The following is a 26,724-nucleotide window of genomic DNA, read 5'->3' as shown; positions in this document are numbered from 1 at the left end:
GCCCTGTTGTGAGAATTTAACAAAACCTCATGCTGCAAATGATCAGCTGTGGCATGAAGCAGCCGCTGCTCTCACTTTCCACTCTTATTTTGTTACCTGTGCATCATCCATAGTGTGAAGTGGCCCAAAAGCTGTGAAGTTGCTCAGCCAGCACCTCGCTAAGGATGAGGGCAGAGGAGCACAGCAGGTTTTAGAGGGAGCAACCTGTTTGTGGAATGGGATCTACTGGGTCCCTGGGACCTCTCTGATCCCATTAATTCCTGAGAGCAGGGCATCAGCACCATATCAAACACATGCTACATATCAAACATGGGGCTCTTGCGCTGTAGTCTGTGATTATGGAATACCCATAAGTAACAAGTTAAACGTGAGGAATGAAACAAAATGCTGCAAGGAGCTACCGCAGGAGAGTGTCAGAGCACAGTAGCTTTCCTGGTGAGTGGAGGCAGAAACGGCTGCTCTCGCTGATGTTGCACAGCAAAACTAAATGCAAAACTGCTGGCACTTGGAGGAGTCGGCACACAAACCCAAACGCCACAGCTTTGCTCAGGGCTCTCCTCTTCCTCCTTTGTCTGATCTGTCCCATACCCTGAGGTAAAGTGTCTGCAAAGCCCTGGTCATAGTTGGTGTCTATGCCCTACTGGACACTAAAAGTTGATCCACTTGTGTGAAGAATCGGGTCACTTCTATTACCCCTGATGGTGTAATTGAATACCTAACTTGTGTGAGTTTTTTGGAGCAGCTGTGTAAACACCACAGCATTTGATGAAGGACTAAGTATTTGGGCAGTGGTGTTAATCAGAAAACAATGGACAGTGATAGTGTTTTAGGGTCAGTGTGATGTGCAGAGCCATGGATATTTGGCAGAATATGATGCGAAGTCCCGCCCGTACCATCACAGGGCACCCAAGGCTCTTGCTGCCACAGGGAGGCTGCAGTGAAGGGAGCGCTGGGACCCTCAGTGCCCGCAAAATCCTGCTACCCAGTGGGCTGAGGGTTTTATTTTGAAGTCACTTTGCTTCCCTTTCTGCGTGTAAAGATGCTCTCCCCAGTCACCTCATCGAGCATCACAGTAAAAGAAGGAAAACTGCCGCGGGGTGTCAGGTGTTTAGAGACGCGTGTGGCCACGTTGTGCTGCGGTTAGGCTCTGGGGTGTGATGGCGTGGCGCCTTTTGTCCCAAATACAGGATAAGATACGAGGCCTCCGTTCCTCCGCAGAGGATCAGCGCGGTGCTGCTCGGCGCAGCACTCCGCGGATATTTTAACGGGTCCGGCTCACGCGCAGGCCCCCGGGCGTGCGGCGCCCCTTTTCGCCCCGAATTCTAGACAGCGGCTGCCGCAGCCGCGGCGCGGCCCCGGCCGTGCAGCCCGACCGCTCCGGGGCCGGCAGGGGGACGCGGGGGCCTCCGCCCGGGCAGGCCCGGCCCACCCCATCCCTCTCCTCTCCTCCCCTCCCCTCCCCTCCCCATCCCTCTCCTCCCCTCCCCTCGCCGCCGCCTTGCGCAGCCGCGCAGCAACGCTGAGGGAGCCGCCGGAGCCGCCCAGCGCGGCGCGGCCCTCCCCGCCGCGGCGGCCGGGCTGGGCTGGGCGGGCCGGGGCAGGGCAGGGCCGAGCCGAGCCGGGCAGGGCAGGTGGCGGGCTCGGCGGCGCGGCGGGGGATGCGGGGCCCGGGCGCAGCATGCTGTGGGGGGTGGGCCTGGCGGCGCCCCGCTCCTGCGTGGCGGACCTGAGCCGCAACCGCAGCCTGTCGCTGGGGTGGGGCGCGGGGCCCGAGGAGCCGCCGCCCGCCCTCTATGGGGGCGAGATCGTCGCCTTCCCGCTGGCGGGCGGGGGCGCGGGCGGCACCATGGCGGCGCTGGGCACCGACTCCTGGTGGAAGAAGACGCTGTACCTGACGGGCGGCGCCCTGCTGGCCGCCGCCGCCTACCTGCTCCACGAGCTGCTGGCCATTCGGTGAGGCTGCGGCGGCGCCGGGACGGGGGCGGCGGGCGGGCTGCGGCGGCGGGGCCTGCGCCGGGCCGGCCGCTGCCCCCTGACCAGGAGCGCTGGAGGCGAAGGGCGCGCTTGCCGCCGAGCTGAGGCGGCGCTTACCTGAGGGGAGGGGGCGGTGAGGCCTGCTGGGGGGGGCTTCTCGGCTAACCGCGGTTCTGCCGTTTATAGCGCCCCCCCTTTTATTTACCCTTTGCGGCAGTGCAGAAGGTGGCTCCGAAGGGGTGGCCCACGCTCGCCTCCACAGGTGGCCCCGGGCGGCCGCGGGGCCGGCGCTCCCCGTGCTGGCGCTGCGCTGGGCGCTGCCTGCCCCCGGCGGTCTCCGGGCTCAGCCCGCTGCCTGCCGCGGCCCCCCGGTGCCTCTCACGGGCTCTGGGTCCCGTGAACCGAAACCCTGCAGCGGTCCATTAAGGGAGGATGCGCGGGTTGCCTCGGACAGGATTTCTTCTTTGTGTATTTAATGTACCGATGTATCCTGCACCTCTTCGTGGTGGTTTTTTTGTTTTTTGTTTTTTTTTTTTTCTTTAATTCTGTTTTGTTTTCGGCAGGAAAGAGCAAGAGCTTGATTCGAAAGATGCTATCATACTGCATCAGTTTTCAAGGCCTAGCAACGGTGTTCCGAGTTTATCTCCATTCTGTCTGAAAATGGAAACTTACTTGAGGATGGCGGATTTACCCTACCAGGTACATTGGGCAGTTTTCCTTTACACTGCAGCTCGCTGTAATTGCATGAAATGGCAAATAGGCATCCTGGTTCTCCTCTGTCCCCCAATCTGTCTCACCCAGGGAGATGTAAACATACACCTACAGCTGGGTGGATACACCGACACTTTTATGTGTCTAGTTAAATTTGGTGTGTAACCTTTAAAGATATGACTTGTATAACATTGGTCTGGAACAGTTCCTGGTTTAACTGGCGCAGCTAAATGAGTGCTAGAAGCTAACTTGGCTTGAAGTGCTGAAGTGGGAGAGTAGTCCAGAGTTTATGTAACACTAAATAACACCCCAACACTAAATTGTAACATTATTTCATCTTTGAATTTCACCATGCTAAAGAGATCAAGATTAGACAGCTGCAGCTTCTTATTTTCCTGGAGGGTTTCCCTCTGGAGCTCTGCTGGGAAGACGTGCTTGCCTTCTGCTTTACTTCCCATCACTGGTACTTCCCCTCCAGTGAGACAGAATTGCCTTTAGAGGTTGTGAATACTGCTCCTTAATTGTGGCTGGGTGCATCCCATACTTTATTCCCAGGGGGGATGAAGCCCAAGCTACTCCAGTGAATGAAAGCTGGGAGAGCAGAAATTTGAATCTAGCAGCCTCGCCTGCTAGCGTCAGAGTTTAGTTGTGACGCCGCGAGCCTGGCATGCACTTTGTTGTGGTGTCGGCAAGCTGTACAGCATGCAGGCTCTTTGAAACATGGGACAGGTTTCTCTTCTGTCTGTATAAAGCATTGGGTGCATTTAAGATGGTACAACAATGCTGATAAATACAACAAGCATCTTGGGTAGAAGAAATGTCTGTCTTCTTTTTTTCCTTTTTTTTTCCTAAATGATGTAAATTTGGCATCTTTGTCTCAGAGAGACTGAGCTGTGGGTAAGGTGCATGATCATCCCTCATGGGCTCAAATCACTTTTTACTGCTGCATACCAAGGTGTTAGAAAGGGTGTTTTACGTCCAGTGTTCTACAGAGGAAAACCAACCATATTACAACTTCTTTTTTTACACATTTGTGGTTGATATTCATTCAGCTTTGTATGTGGGTAAACTCCTTTATATTGGAAGTGAAAGAAAACTGAATTAGTACATTTTGCTTAAGTCTTCAGAAGCCTGGGTGTTCATTATCTTACAATTTAATGGTACTTGAATCAGATAATTCAAAACATTAAAGAGGGATATTTCCATCCCGTGGGATGTATTTTCCTCATTAGGGTTTACAGAACCTGCAAGATACTGAAGTTTGAACATGTCTTTGGAGCAGGAGGGCTTGGTGTGCATTGCTTCTCCACCCAGGTTAATCTGGGTAGAAATTGGGCATTTGAAGGGAAAGCTATTTTGTTTCCTTTCTCATGACAGTTGATGTGGTTCAGAGGTTTGCAGTGATCCAAGTTGCTCTGGCGGAGGGTAGTTAAAGAGAGCTGCAGTATAAAATGATTGTGACAGGATACGATTACTTCTAAAAGATAACACCGCATCTGTATGATTCAGGATGGAGTCCTTCAGACAGCTAATCCTGGGTAGAAGTGAGTCACCCAGCTTTTTAGAGAGGGGGGGATTTCCAGGGGGTTATCCTCCCCTCTTTATTTTCTGTACTGAAGGTCGGCATTGCTTTTTGGTATTGCATCTCTCTACCTCCACTAGCCAGCTGTGAGCATACTAAGCTTGTGTAGGTCAGCAGATCCGCCAAAAGCAATAGTCCTACCTTCAGCAGCTGGTGGCTCCCTCTTGTCTCTTCCTTCATGTGCTTTTCTGTGCCACAGCTAGGCTAGCTGGAGCCATGAAGGTTTAGTTTATTTGGCTTTAACCCAGCACGGTTCCCTGTGCCATGCTGCAGGATCAGGAATGGATCCTGCAGGTGCTGGGAATGCCAGATTGCTGCTGTTACCCATGTGGGCTTATACGTACAGGCTTAATGTGGTTTTGGGGTTACTGACCCTACGTAGGATTTTAGAGGTAAGTTTGGTAGAGTTAAGCTTAACAGCTGAAGACACAGCTTTTTTTCTGAAAGAGACAGATTCTGTTCCTGTGTTTGTGTTAGGATTACAGTGCTGCATTAGGCTCCGGCAGGTGGAGGAGGGTCTGGGTGCCGCTGTGGGGTTAAGCAGTAGGGGAGCAGGAGGTAGTGCGGGGGAGCCAGGCGGCAGTGCCTTTCTTAGCTGGAGTTACGGAGTTTCCTATACTTGGACTACCTGCAGACTTTTGTTCCCTTGTGGGGGTGTTACCTGTAGGACACTGTAGGTGACAGAGATATCTGATGGCCCCCTCAATGGGCAGCAGGATGCACGTGTAGTGGGGGTACATCCAGATGCAGGGGGGAACACCTCACTTCCCTGCACACTGGTGGGGGCTGCAATGGAGAAGTGATGGCACTCTGGGTGGCAGCTGGTGCTGGGGTTCGCCTCCAGAGACCTGTTGCAGTCATGACCTTCCTGAGGAGGGGATGCTTAAAAGGAAGGTTTATGAAGCACAGTGAAGAAAAGGCAGCAGGGTGATCAGGCTGCTTTTACTCTTTTGGTTCCTTGTGTTTATACTTTATTATAGTGCCCCAGACTATTGAATAACGAGCTGTGTGTTACATGACATGCTTTAATGGCATGTGAAAAGTGGAACTGGGCCACACATTCCTACCTTACTCTCTCATCTGAATTTCTCCTAACAGATGCTCTCTTGTAATGTGCTTACTTTTTCTTGAAGATGCCCTTCTAGGTGTGAGTTCTCCATAAAAAATAATTTGGGCAGACCCATCCTGCCTGGTCTATCATAGTACCTAGCTGTTTTTTCAAAATGTTTGATGCTTTTCTTGATAAAGCTTCTTTGAAAGAGCCCATTCTGGGTGGTTGTGGAGACCATTTGAGTGTTCCTAGATTCCTTCATTAATATGAAGACCTGAGCATTTATGTAATCTGATAAGTAATTAGCACAGCAGAAAGTGCTGGTTTTATGTCGGGTCTGTGAAAATGGTAGCCTCCTTGGGAAGAGACGTGAGTAAAAGCATAAGCAGCAGTAATTGAAAATGTGGAACCTGTTTTCTTCTGGATAGTACTATAAAATTACCCTCAAAGTGCCCTATGTCATTCTCTTTATAAATTCCTCTATAGATAAGGTTCTGGAGAGCTCTTGTTTTATTGTTGCTTTGTAGTTTGCAGTTGAGTTAAAGGTACTATGAGGCACAAGGGGATATTCTGTTCGGTTGTTTTTATAATGATAATACCATAGTTTTTCCCTGCTTTGCAGCTGGAACAATTTTTAAGTGGAAAATTGATAAATATTTGATGGCAATTAGCTGCCATAAGGATACTGAGGTTTCAAGCCTAAAAATACCCATATGAGAACAGAGGATAGGTACAAGAACAGTATAACAGAATTTGTGAGGAGACTAAGGTTTTCTCAGGTCATTGAAAGATGTTTCTTGTTTTGTTTGATAAACTGTATGTAATGAAACATGAAGATCCTGAGAAGGCTTTTTTAAGTTCAGGTAGACAGCTTTCCTATAAGAACTTTAGTTCTCATTTGTGTTTTTGAGAGTGTAATATTAATGCAGTACTAACAAGATTTTTAAAATTATTTTTAATATTATATGTATGTGCTTGAAGAAATGTGTAGTTGAATAATAAAAGCTTGCTTTTTTTTGTGTTGCAAATCATATGGACTACAGTGATTGCAGTATGCAGTAAACACATCTTCAAGTCTGGTCGCTTCCGCAAAACAGCAGTGTTTGTGCACTAAAAGGGAAGTCTCATACTGAAGGGGCTGGACAAAAATTAAGCCAGCAATGCTCAGTGCCATGTAGACACACTATGTAGTTCCGTAAAAAGCTTATGATTCTGTGGTAAATTCACAATGAAAAATTGTGGAAACCTATCACTCTGCTGCTGCTGGAAGAACCTTTTTGATGAAGGAAGAGTCGGGAAGGTGGAAGGATGGAGCAGTGCTTTCCATTGTTTTAGGTGTTTAGCAGTTTTAGACTTTCTCCCGTGGACCAGAGTAATAACCCAATGTTGCCCACATGTGCAAGTGGGGTGGATTCAGTTGCTTTATTCACCCATGCAGGGATGCAGTAGACGAGACAGTATATAATCTGGTGTTCCTACCATGCTGTTTATTTGGGCAGAAATCCCAGAAAATGCTACAGCTGGAAGGCATTGTTTTACCAGCAGCATTACCCGTTTTATCTGTTTTCATCCACAAGGGAAGAGCCTCCGGGAATGGCCGCGCGTTCATAGTGCATTGCACATCCATGTTTTGAGTGGTTGCCAGGATGCTGTGCTCTCAGCTTGAGCTGGAGGCGCGTTCTGGTGTATGGTGCTTGCTGCGAGAGGACCTTAATCCATCTTTAGTGGATTCAAGAAGGGTAAATGCTGGAGACCCAAACAGGTCAGTCCAGAAGTGCTAACCATAAACCTCCAGCAATTAGGAGCTAGATCCTGAAATGCTTAGGGCGGCTGTCTGGAGTCTGAGTACAGAGCCTTTATTGTGAGCCTTCATGGTTTGCCTTTCTGAGCTAGGATTTTCATTAATTAAATAACAGGATGTGAGGATGGCGATCACAAGTAAAGAAAGTTCTGCTTTGTGTCTCTGCCTTCAGGAGTAAGAGAGAATTGAAGTCAAGTGTCCAATTGTGTTTTGGAAGCCAGCAATTCCTCTTGTGTTTGTCAGATGAGACATATGTTCTCTATCTCCGTGTTTCACCTTCTCCAACTGTAAAATGGGGAAAGTACATTGCTACTTCTGCGTGTGCGCTACACCAAGCAGATACATCAGTTTTCAGCGGTGCACTAGTACTGTGCTGGTGTTGGGCTCTTGGAGACCCAATTGTAACAAGTGTGTTTCTAAATGTATGAGATTTCTAAGTTATGGAATTGCAGAAGCATATGTAAAGGCAGATTTCCCTCCTACTCGGTGAGGGAATGATATGCCTTTCATTATATGCTTGTGATTGTGTGTGTGTTATCCTTGGAGGTAATGCAGGTATCGAAGATAGGTAGTGAGTTAATATTTATAAAGTACTTTTAACAGGAAGAGCGCTGCTCGATGCAAAAAACAAATTCAGTTGAGTCCTGTGATTAAAAACTTGTTTAGAATAACAGACCTAATTTTCCAGAAGACCTGAGCATCTCCAACCTTTATATAACCCAGGTACTTAAATAATATCACATCACCTGGCATCCAACATGAAAGTGTGTGACACCTTGCAGGACCCGGAAATAATTGTTGTATAGGGTAAAGCTGTTGCTCTGACTGAACAGGTACCACTAGTCTAGAGTAATTAAACAAAAAAAAAGTTTTTTGGATAGTGTTGCCTTTAAAACCACAGAAAAATATTTAAAAAGCTTTATTCTCATTGAAACAAAACCCGAAGCGCCTATTTTGTCTGTCTGTTTACTTGCTTTTTTTTTTCTTAGAACTATTTTGATGGAAAACTTTCTCCTCAAGGGAAAATGCCTTGGATTGAATACAATCACAAGAAAGTATCTGGCACTGAGTTCATTATTGACTTTTTGGAAGAGAAACTTGGAGTGAATTTAAATAAACACCTTGGTCCACATGAAAGAGCTGTTTCCAGAGCCGTGACAAAAATGGTGGAGGAGCACTTCTACTGGTAAGCTTGCATGGCAAAGCTGGCTGAGTTCTCATGCTGTCAGATCTGGCCCTGTGCTTCTGCCTGGACATGAATGATTTTTTTTCTTACAGAAAGCTTGGTTACCCAATTATTAATTTCACAACTCTCTTCGCCCTAGAAAACCGCTGTTGCTTTCTGCGTATAGCTAGTATGAGCTGGGGGTATCTTTCCTGAGAGTTTCAGTGTTGTGCAGGCAAGGACAGGAGGCAGGCCTCGTGCCTGCAGCTTTGCAGAAGGGAGCTGCAGTGGTCTGTTCCTCCATCCTGTTTGGTATGACCTCTGCATAGAAACAACCTTACTAATAAAGAGCAAGGAAATCAAGATGGCTGGATGAATACGTATGTAGTTGGGAGAGGAGGGGGAACGAATCCAGCATTCGGCGTGAATCCAGAACATTGTGTTCTTACAGTTACTGATTTTAATTATCTGTGCGTGTGATTACAGTATGGATTATTGCTTTTCCTGTAACACAGAATACTCCTGTATTGTTGGCAACTGCCAGCTGATAGGATACAGTATTAGACACAGTATTCTGAGAAACTGAAGTATGTATATGAATTGCAAACATAAATATAACCTTGTTGGTACTTTATGCATTTTACTGACACCTTTGAAAAGAATACCTGTGATTTCTACCTCCATCCCACCCCCTCTGCCCCTTTACGTTTCAGTCCTTTTTAAGTGCCCTTTCCAGTCTGGATTCATAGAAGTAGGAGGTGGACATGGCGTGTTGGATGCTGCATTGGCTGCCTCAGCAGGCACAAGGCTTCTTCCCAACAATTTCCTTTCTAGCATGCATTTAAATCCTTGCCGTACTAAGTCTTGAATTAATATGACACTTTTTTTCTTGAAAACAATGTGCGATTTAAATTGAGTGCATTTATGTGCTTTTTCTTTCACCTTGTGATCGAAGATGAGCAGCAACATGTACATATAGTTCTTCAAATAATGCTTAGTGTTTTCTGTGAACAATTTTAGCATTCACTAGACAGATTTAAATAATACGGTTTAGAAATGTAATCCCTGCTTTCCATGAAGTATGATCTTCACCAGTTACACCCATCTGCAGTACCATAGCCTCAAAAAACCCTGACTCAAGTAACCTACAAATGTAACAACTTTTTTGTTTGTTTCTTTGTTTGGAAAATGAGGCCTTTTAATCCCCTAATGCTCCATCTCCTTGCTTTAGTGTTGCTTGTTTTATGGTCCATAGGCTTAACTGCTTTAAATGTGACATCACTGATGACAAACTTAAACTGCTGTTGTGTCTCAATTAAAAATTGCCATTTCCTCTGTGAAGCTGTTGTCTGTCCATCCAGGCTCCCTCTGAGCTGACTTGGCACTGCTGGGCATGATACAGGGGAGCATGGGGGACAAGTATTGCAAATTCACGCACTGACTCAGGGAGGCGGCATTGAAATGGGTGGACAGAGCTTAGACCAAGTGAGAACAGATGTGCATGTCTGGCTGTATATCCCTGTTGCCTTTCCCATTTAGTCACACAGTTGAGTTTCCCTAAGGTATGGATTTTTGCTGCAGTGTAGAAGAACATCCAACTGTATGTTCCTGCTGTGTGGCTGTACTAGAGGCTGTTGGTGAAGTTACACCATGCTGGCTGGCTGTAATAGGCAAAGCCTGAGCTATGAGGCATCACAGTTGTAATGCTGTAATTCCTGGCTAACAACTTTGACCAAAATAAAATCAGGCTTTAGCTGTATAGGACTGTGTTTTTCATGACAGCATCTGTTGTGGGATCCCTTCACATCAGCCCTTGAATCAGCCCACTTCCCACCACAAGTTTAGGATTTGTTCTTGGTGTCCTCAAGTCCCATGGTGAGGAATTTGAAACAGCAATCTCCTTTCTGCAGAATAAGGTTTATAGAATCAAGTCTCCAAAGCAGTGGTATAAAATGTGATTCATACTGCTTCCTTGCCAGCAGCATGCAAAGTAGTTTCATCATAAATAAGTAATACTGTAGTACATTTATCAGACAAAGAAGCAAAGTACATCCTGTGGTGTGCTGTCTCTGGATGGAGCTAATCCTAGTGGGTGCTCAGCATCTCCTTCTGAAACGTTTTGCTTTTGCTGAGGTAATTGCTCGTCTTCAACCAATTAATGCCTTTTACAGGTGGAAATTACTGCTCTGGCTGGAGCTGATGTAATGCAGGGCTGTTGTGAACCTCAGCCTCTAGATATTCTGTACTTGCCCCAGGCTGCGATGCCTGGCAGGGGTCAGGCAGAAAGACAGCGAGCAAGTGAGTGCGCTTATTTTAGCACCAGGATTAGAGCATATCTCTGAGATGCACGAGACTAATTTGGAGCTGATACTGGAGCTCCAGTCTGTGGAAAATGCCCTAACTATTAGGTTTTTGCTGTGTTTAAACTGGCAAAAGAAAAAAAGCCTGCTAACCTGAATGGGTGTTGGGCTGAGTCAGCAAGGGAAGATGGATGGGAGCCGAAGGATTTTGTGTCTCTTGCCCCAGGGCTTGGATGCAGTGCAGACCTCTGTTATTTGCTGAAAGCTTGCTCTGGGTCACCTCCGCTGCCTGCAGTGACCGTGGGCCCTTAGAAACAAGTGAGACACCCACAACCACCTTCAGTATACATTGAGTATTTGGTGTATCTGTAGCACGTTTGTGGGATTGGATCTCTGTGTAAGATGGGCGGGTGGATGTCCATGGCGCTGCCAGCATTCAAACCAGGCAGCTCCTGGTGCCTAGAGAGTTAGCAGTCGCTGTGGGGTGCCTGGAGGGCTCTTTAATCTCAGGAGAGGGATCTCAGGTCGGTGACACTAATGTGCTTAGTGAGAACCTAAAGCCCTGAATATGCAGCTTAACCAAACTAACCCATTAGATTGATTTAGCTGTATTATCAAACACAAGCTTATTGATTTATGTGTGTATACATATTTAACTCATTTCTTGCTTTGTATTTCAAGAAGACAGTGTCAACATTACATATGTGATGAGTGCCTGAAATACCGGCAAAGCATGGTATCAGAATACAAATGAATCTGACTTTGGTATTCAGACTTGCCATGTATTAAACATAAAATATATTGATAATATAAATATGTTTAAATACATCAAGACAATTATAAGATCAACCTCTCTTCTGCTGTTAACAATGATGAGGCTTGAGTGGCACTGGCAGCCTGAAAGCCAGCTGCTCTGGAATGGCACACAGCAGGTGGGGTTTCTGTAGCTGATTGTGAAATAAATTCATTATAATCCTCTTGTATATCAAGAAATTTGACTCTGCACAGGTTCAGATAGGAAAAATAACCCCCAGTTCACATGTTGTGAACACCTTCCCCTTGCCTTGATGTTCAGAGAGTTTGAGGATAATCAGGCAAGCCACTGTTGATGAGTCACTTTCTCCATCTCCTTTTCTGATTTATGTATTGAGGCCAAAGCTGCTGTTACATTTAGACTTCAGATTTGCTTCAGCCCTGAAGCATTGCTCTTTAATGCATTGTTGTTTTATTTATACTCTAAAATTTGTACAGATGTGCTGGCACAAATGGTAATGTTTCCCAAAATGCTCAGTTCGGGCCAATATTTAAAATAGTTATGTCATCCTGTAAATACTAAATGCAGTTTAATATGCATAGTTATGCTGAAACAGGTTATGTAGACTATCTGTTTTCTGGCATTTTCTGACCTTTTGTAATGTTGATAATACTCTAGTAATGTAGTCTGAGCAGAGGGATGATGCTTGCAATTAAACACAGAGGAGCATTTCTGGATAGGAAGCAGAGATTAATGAACCTTTGAATAGACTTATTTTTAACAAAGTGCTTGCAAAACCAGTGTTAAAAGTGCTTTTAACTGTCTCTCTGATCTGAGCCTGCTTTTTTCTTTCCTTTTCTGCATTCTCAGAACCATAAAATTTTAGGAGTGAATTCTGTGGTTGCCTATTTAGCTGCCTGCATTGCCGGTGTAAATTTGAGATCTGGGACACGTGACAATGTTACTCATTCAAAGTGGCAAGCAGATGTCTTAAGATTGTTCTTGACAGTTTAGCCTGAACAGGATTACCTAAATCCTGTGCAGTTCTGCTCTTCCTGCATTATTGTCCTGATCGTTAAACGTTTCATCTGGTCTCTGCCTCTTCCAGACCCAAAGACCTTCTCCTGCAGAGCAAGTGAGTGCTAGGAAAAATGTATTTTTGCTTTAAAGTATAGGCTAAATAGCTTTTGGGAAATCTTGTTCATCCTGTCTCTTGAAATTAAAGCCATCCTGGATGGGCTTGATCACTCTTGGTGTGGTGCTAGCTCGCAGGTGTGGTTGGAATGAACCAACACAAATAGTGATGGCAAGTCCATAGGCATGAGTTAGTCTTGTGCAGCTGGGATGACTTTTAAAAAAATGCTGGAGCGGAGTCTCCTTTCTTCTTTTTCTGTTTCGTTTTGGCTTCTTTTGACTTGTTGTCCCTCTCATGGCTGGGTCTGTTGTCCTAAAGCAACTAAGTTGTGTTGCAGAGTTGCCAGGTGAAGCTGGTCAGGTCCGTGCTGGGAAGGAGGGTCTTTGCAGCGAATGCACAGCAGAGCTCTCGGAGAGGAGGTTTTTCTTAGCTTATTCAAGTAATAAATAATAATTTATAGGTAGTATTTGCAATCAGTGTTTGCATCAAGACCAGAGTGTTCCTTCCTGTTCAGAGCTGTATCTGCCCAAGGACCTTGTCCTTTCCCAGGCCTGTGAAACATGCCTGCTGAGATATTCCGCTTTATGGAGCACCCTTACGCTTTCACCTTAGTCTTCTTTCCATCCCTCTTAAATCCTGTTTTACCTTTGTTTCTGGAGCAAGGCAGTCTCACACCACATCTTCCAGTGAAAGTTAATGCTTCTGGAGTTTCAGTAGCCGTTTACTGTGCTGCTTGTAGGCTTCACGTTCCCCCTTTTGTGCTGGTGCCTCTCACTAAATCTGGCTTTGTTACAAACTCCACTGTGCTGAAACCAGCCCAGTGACTTGAGTTGATCCATCCATTTTGAAAAACAGGGATTGTGCAGAACACCCTTGTTCGAAGAGTGGTACTGAAGCGTGTGAATATCAGCAAGATGCTTTTGTCATATTAATACAGTGCAAGAGGTTGTGGAGAAACCTGTGGAGGATAAAAGCCTTCAGAAATATAGCAGGTGTGGTTTTGTGCTTCACTGTTGATGCATTTGCAGTGAAACCTGCACGTGCCTCACTGTTACTGACTTTAATGAAATCAGTTTGAGCAGAAGGCATTGTCCTGGAGTGGACAATTTTTAATAGAATAAAAATGCCTTTCACCCACTCTGTTGGGAGTATTCAAAATTTGAGCTGTAAGTGGATTTTTTTTTTCAGCCATTATGCCAAATATTCTCCTTTAACCTTGTTATTAGTAATTCAAGTAAAGAATCTGTGGAAATATAAAGAACATTTTCATGGTGTAAATGTAATTTTTCCCTGATGGTACTGTTGAATTCAATTTTTGTTCATGACATAGAGGAGTATGCTAAAACATACATTTAAAAACAAGAAACAATCACAGAAGTTCTCCAGGAATACTGCTTTGTTGTTTTTCTTTCTTGAATTAGGTGATCCATATCAGCACTAAGGAAATTACGTGCAATTAGAAATATGTACAATGGTAAGAATGAAATCATATTCCAAACTAAAAAAAATTTAGCTCTGGTCATATTGGAAATGGAAACTTCTGATTATTAAGTTGGTACTTAGTATAACTGTGTATCTGAGCTTGCAGCTTCTGATATTTCAAGTTTTTGATGTAGCTTCTCTAGTTTATCATGTCTCCATTAGCCAGTTTTCATATGATCTCAAATATTTAAATCCACTTCTAGATTTTTCAGTTTGGAAATGGCTACAAACATAATGGAATATGGATGCCAACTCCCAGTGTTTCTGAGACCCTTTTGGTGTCGTGTGTTTGTCATGTCTAATTTGAGATGTCTTTAACCCTTTTTCCAACATCCCTTGAACTTGGTGACAAAAGTCATATGGTCTTTTTGGTTTCTTTGTAATGTCAGAAGATGCTAGATATTAAAAAAGTTAATGTTTCTTTTTTGGTAAGTTTCTTGAGTAGCAAGAGCAACAAATTGATTTTGTTTGCCTACAACATCAGTAAAGAACAAAAATTCATCTAGGAAACAAAAATTTCAGCTGGTAAGACAAATTTTTGTAAAAAAACCTTTCAGAATAATGTATTTGTCATTCAATAAAATTGAAATACAGCCTGAAATTCAAGAGTCCTTTAGAAACGTCTCTCATAAAATCAACATCTTGAATAGAGGAAAAAATACAGGAGAAAAGTAATCCAATAACTACCACTCCTTCATTTTTTTAGATTTAATTGTAAAAGATTGTGTCATTGTTAGTTTCTGAGGAGAGCAGAGATCTTCTGAAAAATGACTGCTACAATATTTATGTTGGAGCAAAGTTACTGCTTGGCTAAGTTTCAGCAATATAGAAAGCAAGGAGACCAGGTTGGTGGGAAAGGTCTTTGTGGCTGTTGTTTTTCTCTAGGTCTGTGCAGTCAGTTGTCTTTAGCTAATAAATCCTTTTGGCACTGCATTTTGTTATGCAAGTTTAGGAGCAGCTTTTGTTTTATATTTCAATGTGAATCCCATTTTCTCTTCAAGCGAGTCGTGATTTAGTGAGAGAATAAGCACTGGGCAGACTGCATTAAGTATTGCAAGTCAGTTTTCTCTGCTGTCCCTCTTTGAGTTGCATCAGGGTCTACTCTTTAATGGAAACTACCTCTCCATCAGGGTAGTGAGTACTCAGTGTTGAGAAAGTTTGCTGCCTAACCCTTGCGCAAACCTTTGCGGGGTGGTGAAGGGCTGTTTGGGTATTGTACTGCTGTAACTTATTTTTGCATCCTTCTAGGACTTTAGCTTATTGCCAATGGGTGGAAAATCTTCATGAGACGCAAAAGATGGTTTCACTTTTTGGCCCCTTCAGCGACTTGCTGAAGTGGATCCTCTGTCACCTGACCAAAGGGATCGTGAAGCGGGAAATGTATGGGCATGGCATTGGCCGCTTCTCAGAGGAGGAGATGTACACACTGATGGAGAAGGACATGCGGACTCTAGCAGGCCTCCTGGGTAATGTACAGCGAGCTACGCGTGTTCTGTTTGTTTACAGCCCGCTGTCCACAGGATGGAATCGATTGCAAGTGCTTCTTGGCAGCTTGATCATGTACACAAATAATCTCATTTTTTCAGCAGGTAGAGTCTGCAGTGCTGCTGTCATTCAGTGCCACCCTTGCTCTGGCAGGGACACTGTTTCTTTCCTCGCTGCTTGCTACCAAATTATGTCTTTAGAGGCCTGCTCTTCTCTCCTACCATTATGTGTATCGAGAAGAGCAGAATGTGGCCTGCAATTTAGGAAGAGTGTTTTGCTGTATGAATTTAGAAAAATATAGTGTTTGGTTCTGCAAGTTAAACTTCTGTTTATATTTTGGGGGGTCTTACTTCTAATTCATGGAACTCATGACTGTTTGATAGATTGTTATGAGGCTGCCACTTGAAAACCCTTTACAGATGTTATTTTGATGAGCTAGACTTTGCTGTATTTGGTTGTGTTGGCAGCTTTAGTCAAAGCTGCTAGTAGGAGATGGGTCTGTGTTATCAAAATAGGTAGTTTTAGACTTTTTGATTGTCGTGGGTAGATCCCATAGGGTTAGTCTTAAGGTTGACCTCACTTAGCTAAAACCACAAGCCTCATTTCTCTTGTGTAGCTCAGGCTGAAATCTGTACCAGAGCTGTCTACACTTTGCTTCTCGCCTTGCAGTGTGTTGAGAGCTAACCATATTGTGCTTCTGTGTAAAATTTGCATTTTGAGGAATTGGTTTGTGGCAGATTGTCGTTTCCCTTGAGCTTGTGTCTCTCTTGTGCAAGGAACCAAGAGAGATGGTACCTATGTGGTGGCTTTGTTCCCTGTTAAGATTGCTTTAAAGAGGTGGCTGAGTGGAGGGCAGGAGGGATGATTCCCTGCCCTGTGCTCCGGAGGGAGGACATGTTGCACGTTCTCTAAATAGTTAAGTGTGGAGTGGATGGAGGGAGCAAGGTGAAGAGAGCCTCACAGAAGGCAGAAACCGAGTGCTTTCTGAGAAAGGGAAGGATGACAGATGCTTCTAGACTTCCAAGGTTTTTTGGAAAGGAAGATATTTGCAGAGGACCTAGATGGGGCTGTGTACCTTTTTCTGCAACTTTGTTTTCTGAAAGAAACCTGCTGTGTTGCTGGATTGGTAGCAAGGTGGAAAAAAGATGTGATGCATGGACACAGTGAGCAAGGGGGAACTCCCTTTCTCGTGCTGCATTTTGTTTGTTAACAAAAAAGTTACCTATTCTAGTGCCTCTTCAAAGGAAACCTGGCTTTGGAGATTAAGAGTTCCCTTTTATTTCTGGAGGAGGTAGGGAGGAAGCAGCTCATTTTAGAAGAGGTCTGGGCACATATGCTGCAGAGCTGTGGCCAGCTCACTCAACTGTGGGACTGCTGTTGCCATAGCTTCAAAGTTGTCACTGCGTGGCTCCATGTACATTGCGAGAGGAACAGTGTTGGGATGGGAGCTGGAGGAAGTTCAGCCTATGACTTGGAAGCTCTGCAGAGCCACGTGGTTTTGGCTAGGTAACACTGACAGGCTGAACAGAGCAGCAGTAGATGTGTCTATGCTAAAGGCATCCCTGTCTGCCAAGAGTAGACATAGCCTTTAAGAGAAAACTGAAACATGTTCCTGAGTACCTGTAAAAGTCTCTTGGTTTGCTTATTTGAAGTTTGCATCTTCCTGTGTCTGGAATCTATGCTGACACTCAGATTTGTAAAGTTTTGAGTTCAAAGGGATCAATAAATGACCTAGACAGATCTCTGAATTTAACTGTTTGGTTGCTGCCGTGAGGCCTGTGTCTTTTTTCTGGCTGAAGCATGTCTTTCTAAAAGGCAGCCAGTTTTAATTATGAGATTTCAGGAGGTGGAGGTGCCACTGCTTTCATTAGTTATTTGTGACAGATGTTAATCACCATCAACATCTGTTCAAAATCTGACCTGTTTCAAATCAGAGTTTGTCTGATTCCAGTCTGCAGGCAGATGTTCCTTCTAATTCTTCTTCCCTCCCTGGGTGGCCTGGGTCACCTCCTTGTGAAGGTAAATGCTGTAATCACAGTCTTGTACTTTTGGTTTTGGTGGGAAAAACCACTGGAAATGCTCAAGGATAAGGTGTTTTCTTCACTATATCAGTCTTCTTAATTGTACGATACCTATGTTATCAGCAGGTGTTCTATTTTTCCTTCCAGATTATTGATGAGAATGTTGTGCCTTGTGTACTTCAAAAAGCCTTGATGGGTATCTGCTGTATTCCTGTTTTACTACATTATCATCTGAATATTGTACATTTTTTGTATCTCCCCCTCTGAAATGGATGTCATGTTAGTCAGTGTGCAGTGTGAATCATTAGGTTTGCCCTTCTGATTACTGGTGCATTTGTCTGTTTCTCTATAATTGCCTTGATTTTTTTATTTATTAACACCAGCATGCTCAGGTTTTCTCCAGCCAGCTGTTTACGGTCGGGTCTAGTAACTGCAGCCTCCAGGTAGTATCCTGGGATGGGGACAGGGAGTGGGATGAGAACTTCCAGCCTGACTGGAGACACTCCTGTTCACAGGGGGAAGAAGGCAGACAGTCAGCCTGTTGTCTGCACAGAAATCTCTGTGAAATTCCCCTCCACATATATGTGCCCATGTGTTTTCCCAGAAGAGGAAGCAGTTAGGATTTTGGCTGTTAATTAGAGGCCAATTTTAAGAGCTTAAAAAAGATGCCTATAATGCAGAATAGGTGCACATACCGAACTGTAGCTGTCAGTCATCAGGCATATAAGATTAATTTAATGCTCCTCATATTTTAAGAGAGACCATTCACATGGGAACAATAATAACTTTTAAATTCCAAGTGCTCTTTCCAGAGAATGACAACTTGGCAGCTGCTTGGTCTTGTGACACTCATTTTGACATTCCCAGTCACATCTTGTGTGCTTTTTTCTTTCTTTTTTCATTTCTGAGAATCATTTTTCCTTCTCTCAGGTACCTATTTCCCTAACAGACTCCTCCAGATCTCTATAAATCTGGAAATTGGAAGTAATCCTCCTCTGATGGATCAGCCTGCCTTGTTGGTATCATCTTGCTCTCTGTCCTGCAGTCTTTAGACCACAAGTGAAATCTCCTTGTGTTGTAGTAGTTTCCTGCTGCCTGGTGGTAGTGTTCAGGAATTGGGGGAACTGGGCATATGAAATAGCAATATATAAAAATATGCATTTTGATAATTATTTAAAAGATGGAAGTGAGTGAGCAGTGCCCATAAATCTGTTGATGTCCTCTCAGCTGTGTGCCAGCTTCAGGCTTTTGGGTAAATGGGGATTCTGAGCAGGGACTTGCAGGGCAGCAGCTGCCTGAACCAGCTTTTGAAAAGCATTCGATTTGTGGAGGGAGGGCAGGGGTTCTCAGAGCTGAATCAAAGAGGAGGGTCTAACCTGAACACAAGCCTCTAATGCTAGTTGAAATGCTCCCCAGCAGCCTGCATAGGCTGTGGAAGGGTGCAGGTCTCCTTCCGGCCCTGTGTCTCGTAAATCTGTCTTTTGCTGGGGTTTCTTGACCTAGTGCTGAAGTAGCTGCTTTTGAATTCTTTTGGTGAATGTTGGAGGTGGTCACAGAGCCTGGCTGTATGGGCTGTGTGCTCTCAAATCTCCAGGCAGTACAAATGTGGTCAAGTCCAGTGTGACCAGGTGATGGCATTTCTGTTGGATTAGCTAGGGGATGCAGCTAGGCATTTGAGATGATTAGCACTATGGCAGCCTTGATGCGACAAGCGCTGTGTAATCTGGCATAAAACTAGACACTGAGAGATGGTACCTGATCTGTCAGAAAGTCTTCTGGAAAAAAGCTGCAAGTCTGGAAGTTTTGGGAACGGGTTGGAACCCGTAGAAGGAAATGTGCGTGGAGGCCATGTTATGTGGTGCAGGGTGACTGCAGTTTTAGGGAACCACAGCTCTATTTCCTCCTCTTTCCATCCATTTGTTTCCGCACACCTGAAGGTGTGGGTGGTTGTGCCTGGGGAACCCCTCTGTTTGCAAGAGTGGGATGTTTCAAGCCTCACTGCCTGTCTTAGTTGTAGCAAGATGGAAATGGCAGTATGACTTCCCAGCACAACATTGTACGGATCAAGTCTGAGACCCGGTTGTATGGTGCTAAATTCCTAGTGTTGGCATGTAACTGTGGTTTGGGGACCAATTTTTGAGCTGTGTTTGAGATCAATGAATGCTAGGTGTCACATAAATACTGAAAAGACACAACATTTACCCTGTATGTAGTTTTCAAACAATAGATTGATGCAGCAATGAAAGAGCTGTAAGGAGTTAACTCAGTGTTAAAATTACAGCTGACAGGCTAGAGGAGGTTTTTGTTACTGGTTATTCCTGAGCACTGTTCTGCTACACTATAGTACAGGGGAGTGACAGCATTTGTTGTATTGTACTCTGGAATCTGGTACATTTTAATGCTGGATAGTGTTTCTAAACTCCCTGAATAACCCTGACGTTTAATAACCTGCTGAATTACAGGCAATTTATATTGGGCAAGGGAAGAATGTCCTGGGGAGATAGGATAACTGGATTTGGAAAATTCAATTATGTATGACACTTCAGTTCTTATAGCACTTTGGGACACTGCAACCATCTCACCTGACCTCTGCAACACCGTGTTTCACCTGTGTGCCCTGTGTGTAGTCTTTGCTCCAGGTCTTGTTCCTGTGATGTGCTGTGGTGGCCATTTAGGACCATCATGGCATTGGGGTGCCCAGGGAGGTAAGCAGAATTGCAGTGTGGAGCAGAAATGTCCCCTCCTCTGGACCAAGCCAGTCCCAAGCAGCTGCTGTTTCACTTGCCTGCCTGCATGCCTAATGTGCCTCTGTTTGGTCCCTGCCGGTATAAACCAGTGTTTGGGGGTGGGGGCACCACACTGGCGGTGTGTGAGGAGAGCTCTTGCGTACAGCATCCTCCTGGAAATGCAGGTCATTTCTGGGCAGTTGCTGCCAGTCTGCTTGGTGCATTGGTTTCAGCCTGAACAAATGGTGGGAGAAGAGAGCTTTGGATATGACTTTCTTTTTTCATGTGACCAGATGAATAACCTGAAACTGAATCTACATGTATGAGAGGTACAGGGTGACCAGCTTCTTTCAGCAAATGCATTCATGATTTCAAACCATGGTTGAGCAATTTTGGGTTTGCACCAAAGGAGAAAATTGTGCTTTCAGGCACCTGGTGGCTGCAGAGAAGATTTTTAAATACAGCAGAACTAGTGCAGTATGTATGTGCTGCCAGGTGTGATGAGTGGAGAGGTCACTTGGCCAGTGGTGGCTCTGTAGTCAGCCTAGTTAGAGAAGTGGTGAGCACAAGGGAGGCTGTGGTAATGGATTTCACCTGCTGAACCCTAGCAACAGCTTTTGAACCATATTCAACATTGAATCTCGGTCTTTGAATCAGTGAACCTTTTCAGCTAAATGATTTCAGTAAAATACATAGCTGAAGAGGTAACTAGGAAATTTTTTGTTTTTGTTACTTGTGGAGAAGTGGCATCCAGTCAAGAAATGTTTGCTGTTGTATTTACAGGTGACAAGAAGTACATTATGGGACCAAATGTTTCCACTGTTGATGCCACTGTCTTTGGGCATCTGGCACAGGCAATGTGGACACTACCAGGCACTCGACCAGAGAGGCTAATCAAAGGTAAGAAAGCTTAAGTGATCTCTCATGAAAAACTCTTGGTGGCATTTGCCATGTTTAAACTTGGAGCACCTTGTAAGGATATTTGAGGACTGCAGCAGTGCTTCAACTGCATCACAGGCTGTTCTTGCCTTTGATGTAGCATTTGTATCCTGTAATGTTTTAAAATTTGTTTGTTTTCTCTTTAATGTTCTACATGGTAACTGTTTCTATTCCTGTACTTGATCTTTTCCCTGTTTAACATAGCAAAGACTGAATGCCTTTAAGGAATGAATGCTGGGTAAAGAGTGAGAGAACAGCAGCATGACCATGAGCCAAATTCTGCTGAACTGAGTAGTCTAATTGATGGAAAAACTGCAAGTGCTATTGTCCCACTGAAATTACAGCCTTTGCTGTTATTGAAGATGCTGAGCAAGAAAAAAGTCCAGCCTGGCTTTGGAGTCACTGTGTTTTTACATGAATTGGAAACCAATGTACCCCTTCTCTCCACACATCTTTTCTTTTCCTTGTGGGATAGTATAGGGATATGAAAGTATCTTTGCATCCCTTTTTAGAATAAAACCACAAAGTATGAAAAACGGGAGGAGCTGAGGAGGAAAAAGATGTGAAATAGGTGTAAAAGGAATGAATCTGACCTGTAGATCTACTCTGCGCAAGAGAGAGCTATTAAAGCAACAGTTAAGAGGCTTAAACTTGTTCATTATTAAAACTTTGAGGAAAAAAATACCTGAGATGAGGATATAAGTATTGTCTATACAGTTCTTACCCTTGATGTCTGGGGAATCATGGATAAAATTCTGAAGGGTCTGTGGTTTTCAGGAAGGAATACTGTGTGTGTTAAACTAGTTTGTCCCTAATGCAAATAAATAGATGGTAATAGATGCAAGTACCCAAGCAGTATGGGTGTGGATGATTCTCTGTACCCATCCACCTATTGATGCTATTGTGAATGCAGGTTTCGCATACACATTCCCTCTAATATACTATTATTTGTTTGTTCTTTGAAGGTTTTTGTAATTTAGTCTCTAAGCAGACTCTAAGCATACATGTATGTATAAACACAAGGCATAAGGTACTAAGGCTAGGAACATTATGGGTATTCTAGTGACCATAGGAAAACATAAAAATGGGAATTTATCTTGCAGACAACGCTGCCATCTGGTGGTGGGAAACCTAAATTCACTATATTTTAATGACTATGGGTTCAAATTCTGCCTTTAGAAACCAGGTTTCTGCAAAATAAGCAAGAATTTTACTGTGAAAACCTTCAAGTATTAGTATCTTGATTTATTTCTGTAGAGGTTGAATTTGGGTTAGTTATTTTGTTACTTGCGTTTATGTTCATTTCAGTGTAACCCTTCTTGTTGTATGTGATTAATAATAGGTGTTTTAAGTTACATGAAAGGTACAAACAGAGCCACTAAGAGGATTGATGGGATCTTGGCATTTTGAAACCTCTTTGGAAGGAACCTGCACAATTTATTTCCAAACAGTGCTAACATGTTTCTGCATCAGCAGGTGAGTTAGAGTATTATGGACTGGGTGTATTTACTGGAGTCTGTTGTGCTGTGTTGCAGGTGAACTGATTAACCTTGCCATGTATTGTGAGAGAATAAGAAGGAAATTTTGGCCAGAATGGCACCATGATGATGATAACACTCTGTATGAATCTGAGGAAAGCAGCGAAGCAAGCAAGACTTACTCCCCTTTGCAGGACTTCAGTTTTTATTCAAGGACAGAAACATTTGATGAGGAAGGGAACAGTATTTCTCAAACGCCTGATACAGATTACACTGGACACTCCCTCTTTGATTCAGATGTGGACATGGATGAGTACAGAGATCATGAACAATGCAAGTGATGCGTACAAGCATCTCCCATTTTGCAGAAAAGCTCTTTCTTGGGATCAGTCTGATCAGATCTTGGGTCAGGAAGAGGTTTATACCACTTTGGAAGAGACCATTGTGCTTGATTCAACTGTCACATGCTACCTGGACTATTTCAACCTTATTTCGTTTTGTGTAACTGTTCAGGTGGAACCAAGGTAAACAGTTATTTAAAACACACATGGGCAAACTGGAGGTTCAGGGGGCAACAGGACCTTTCAATCTATTTTTTTGTTGTGTTCAAAACCAGATCCTGCAACCAGGTGGGACAGACCCCTGGGAAGTGGAACATTTGTCAGAGCTGGTTTATGTTGATACCTTACCTTTATAGGAATGGGTTAAGGACAAAAATGGAAGAGGCACAACTGGCACACCTTTCTCCTGTGGAAGAAAATGATTGATGCTGTATTGATTTGTGGAGTTTCGGGGGAATTTTACTGGATAGCTACTTGTACTCTGGGTGCATATGTTATTACAGTGTTTGCAGGAAAGAACTTCTTCCAGTTCTTTTGGAGACAGTCAAGGAAAGCAGGAGGAAAACCTGTTCCTACAAAAAGGAGATTTTTAGTGTTTCTTGGTCTTTGCAGAAGATTGAAATTGCTACTCTAGATTATTTTTATTCAGAAAGGAGATGTCAGTTTTAATGTATAATCCCCCAAACACTCATCTGGAATGTGTGTTGGCCAAATTTCTTCTGTGTTACTGAAATATGATTATTATTATGTTTCTAGTTCCTGCCACTGGCTGTTGTCTGCTATTGCCAGGCAAGGCTAAAGAATTGGGATTTGTTACTAAAACTCTGGTGCGTCTCAGCAGTGGGTGCTTTGTGTTCTTTACCAACAGACAAATCAAACTCATGAATATTGCAAAGTGATTTGAGGTGTTTCTAGGTGTGGGGTACTGTGTGAGTGCAAGATGTTGGTCCAGGCAATCAAATGCCGTAGAGCTGCCTAGGAAGGTGCTTCAGGGGGTTCTGCGCCCTGTGCTGGTTTACAGTGCACAATCCCTGAAGCCGATGCATGGGAGGCAGTTGAGATAGGACAGCTGTGTCAGCACTGCTGTCTGTGGGGATTTCCAGGTGCTGAAGGTGTGACGAGAGTTGGTTTTAAGGTGCCTCTGCTAGCACATCCGTGAATCTGGAACCCCAAATCCAGAATGATGGCACAGGTGCTGACATACTTTGTGTTTGTGTCTCCCTAAATGCAGGTTAGAGATGAGAATGAATCTATTGGATTTACTCATCACTTTGAAAGTAAACATGTACATCAGTGTTACTTGGCTGTGGCTAGTTGGTTTTAAATAGACATAAAACATATGGAACATATAGACAGCTGTGGTAGTTGTAAACATACGTATAAAATTAGGCATTTGCCTGAAGACTTTGGCAGTGGCCCATTAAAAAATAATTATGACTTTCTCAATGAGTTAGATGAATCAGAATCCCTCAGTAAAGTTATTATAATGTGTTAGTTTTGCCATACATTCTGTGAGCAGACAGGGCAGACAACTGCTTTAGGATATTAATTGTTGGTAGTCCTAATAGCCTGGAGCTTGAAATAACTCCAGCTTTCAAAGAATGCCTCTCTTTCTTGGATTGTGGAATGTCTCCTGCAGAGGAAAGCACTTGCTCTGGGGAAACACTGAGGTACCCATAGCTCTGAAAGCAGGACACATGCCTGCAGTGAATTCCCAGGTCTGTTCATGCATGGGAGCTATTGCAGTGAGAGCTGACAAGTTTGGTGTGATGTGAGATAAGTGTGAATTTGTACCTGTTTCCTCAATTCTCTAGGCATATTCTTGGAGTCATGTTCCAGTCAGTGGTCTACCTTGTTGTGAGCACATATCATTTGCAAAGTGAACCAAAACTGGGGAGGAAGGTATCTATCATCCAATTACTTGGGACCCTTCTCAGGAAGCTAAGCCCAGGAATAGGACACAAGAAGATAAGTCTTGGGCTTGAAAGCACAGAGGTGATGGCCTGAAATGCCATGAAATTTCATAGCCAAGTCAGGGCAGATTCCATCTGCAAAAATATAGGTGTTGGTATTCTGGATAAAAGGCATCCACGCCAAAAAGCTTCTCTTTAAAAATGTTTGTGTGTTGGAAATTCTGACGGAGATGTTCTTGTTTACCCATGTGTGTTTGAAGACTGTTCTTTCTGTGCTTTCTCCATCTTTTCAGCATTGGGAGGGTGTGCTTGCAGCAGATCAGTCCCAGCCGTGAGTCCCAGTTATTAAAAGACCAGCTGGAGTTCGGTTGACAGTATCACCTTTATAATTTTGGTGGGCTGACAGATCTGCCTGTGTCAGCGGCCCTTGCAACGTCCCGAAACACAGGTTAACCAGAAGTCAGCAATGTCATTTTACCCTCCTATGCGTGTGCAGCCGGATCTGGATTTTGTGTGCACGGAGCACAGACCCAGGAGACATCAGCGCAGTGCACAGCCGGTGTCACACCACGGCCTTGCTTGTCTGGCAGTGCTCAGAGCCGTGGGCATGGTGGGTAGGGCTGGTGCCGCCGCACCCCGGCACGGGGACCTGCGCCAAGGATGTAGGTGCTTCACAGGCCCGTGGTTACGTTCACACCTGCTATTTTTTGCTTTTGTTTCATATAACTGGCATGCCTCAGCAGAGGCTGAACTGCACCCTGACCGGCCAGGAAATGGACTTTGCCTCTGGACGGGGTGAAGAAGAAAGGATCAGAAGCAGTTGCAGAAGGGGAAGCAGCTTTTTGCTGTCGACTGAGTTTTTCACTGTGTTAATCAGTGAGATGAATGTATTTTGCAGTTCGTCACATGCCTTTCCTTTCTGAGGGACTACTCAGGTTACCTTAGAGGAGAAGTTGGTTGGGAGAAATTAGTTGGCTTTCTCCTTAGGACAGCTACTCTTGATAAAGTCTGTGTTTTTTGGTTTGGCTGTGTTTCAGACTAGAAGTGAAATTAGGAAATAGCATCTCTTTAGGAATTTATAGCTGCAGTATTTTGTCCAGGTTTGGTAGGAAATTCTTGGATTTATTTATCCCTTCCGGAAACAAATACCGACTGTTAGACCTCTTTAAAAGGATTTAATTCAAGCTTTTTGCTTGGAAGCTGGTCTTGGTAAAGTCTTCCAGGGGAAAAAAAAAAGTTTTTTTAAAAAATAGCTTTTTTAACATCTATGAAAGTGTTACTTCTTTTGGTTTGCATGGGGAAGGAGGTGAGTTTTCTTCAAAAAAAAAAAAAAAACCCCAGATTTTTTTCTGACTTTCCAAAATTCTGTTAAAAGACAATGTTTTCTTAGTCTTGCAGTGTTTTTTTTTTTTTTTTTTTCCTTTGTTTCTTTCCCCTTCAATCCTCTCTTTTATTATCCTGGTGCTGAAGGGCTATACAGAACTAAAAATAGTTGGGAGAGTATCTTTATTTCCTCTTGGTTTCTTTTTTTGTTGTTTGTTTGTATGTGGTTTGTTTTTTTCCATCTCCCTCATTGATGAAAATTGTGAACAAGTCCATCGTAGGGATGCTGAAGGTTCTGGCCATGCTACTGATGGGGGTCAGGGACATCAGTTGTCTCTGCAGCTGTGAAACCTGGGACATCTGTGGGGTGCCAACCACCTGGCAGGTGAGCTGGGGTGGCCACTTCACACTGGAGCTGGAGGGTGATGGGTGCCATGGTGTCATGTCTGAGGTGACACGGACCGCATAACATTTTTTTCCAGGCTGGGGATCCTCATGGCCAGACACTCAATGTGGTGTAATGTTAGGAAGAGTTCAGGGACC

At 44.2% G+C, this 26,724-nt stretch overlaps 1 protein-coding gene across 2 annotated transcripts; it reads left to right on the top strand.

Moving 5' to 3' along the window:
• Positions 1 to 1,626: 1,626 nt before the first annotated feature.
• FAXC (failed axon connections homolog, metaxin like GST domain containing) lies at positions 1,627 to 26,239 on the top strand. Of its 2 annotated transcripts, XR_012634872.1 has the most exons (7): positions 1,627 to 1,953; positions 2,538 to 2,673; positions 8,109 to 8,305; positions 15,204 to 15,421; positions 20,971 to 21,087; positions 22,662 to 23,128; positions 25,152 to 26,239. XR_012634872.1 is itself a non-coding variant. In XM_074923104.1 (6 exons), the coding sequence occupies exons 1-6, from the start codon at positions 1,679 to 1,681 to the stop codon at positions 22,943 to 22,945; spliced, it is 1,227 nt and encodes a 408-aa protein (XP_074779205.1). In that variant the 5' UTR covers positions 1,627 to 1,678; the 3' UTR covers positions 22,946 to 26,239. The 2 variants fall into 2 exon arrangements, 1 of the variants encoding a protein (XP_074779205.1); XM_074923104.1 differs by having other exon boundaries at positions 22,662 to 26,239.
• The last annotated feature ends 485 nt before the right edge of the window (positions 26,240 to 26,724 follow it).

This window comes from Athene noctua, chromosome 1 (genome assembly GCF_965140245.1).
Source record: "Athene noctua chromosome 1, bAthNoc1.hap1.1, whole genome shotgun sequence".
Taxonomy (NCBI): domain Eukaryota; kingdom Metazoa; phylum Chordata; class Aves; order Strigiformes; family Strigidae; genus Athene; species Athene noctua.
The sequence above is the reverse complement of the archived record's forward strand: the minus strand, read 5'-3'. Positions and strand labels throughout refer to the sequence as shown.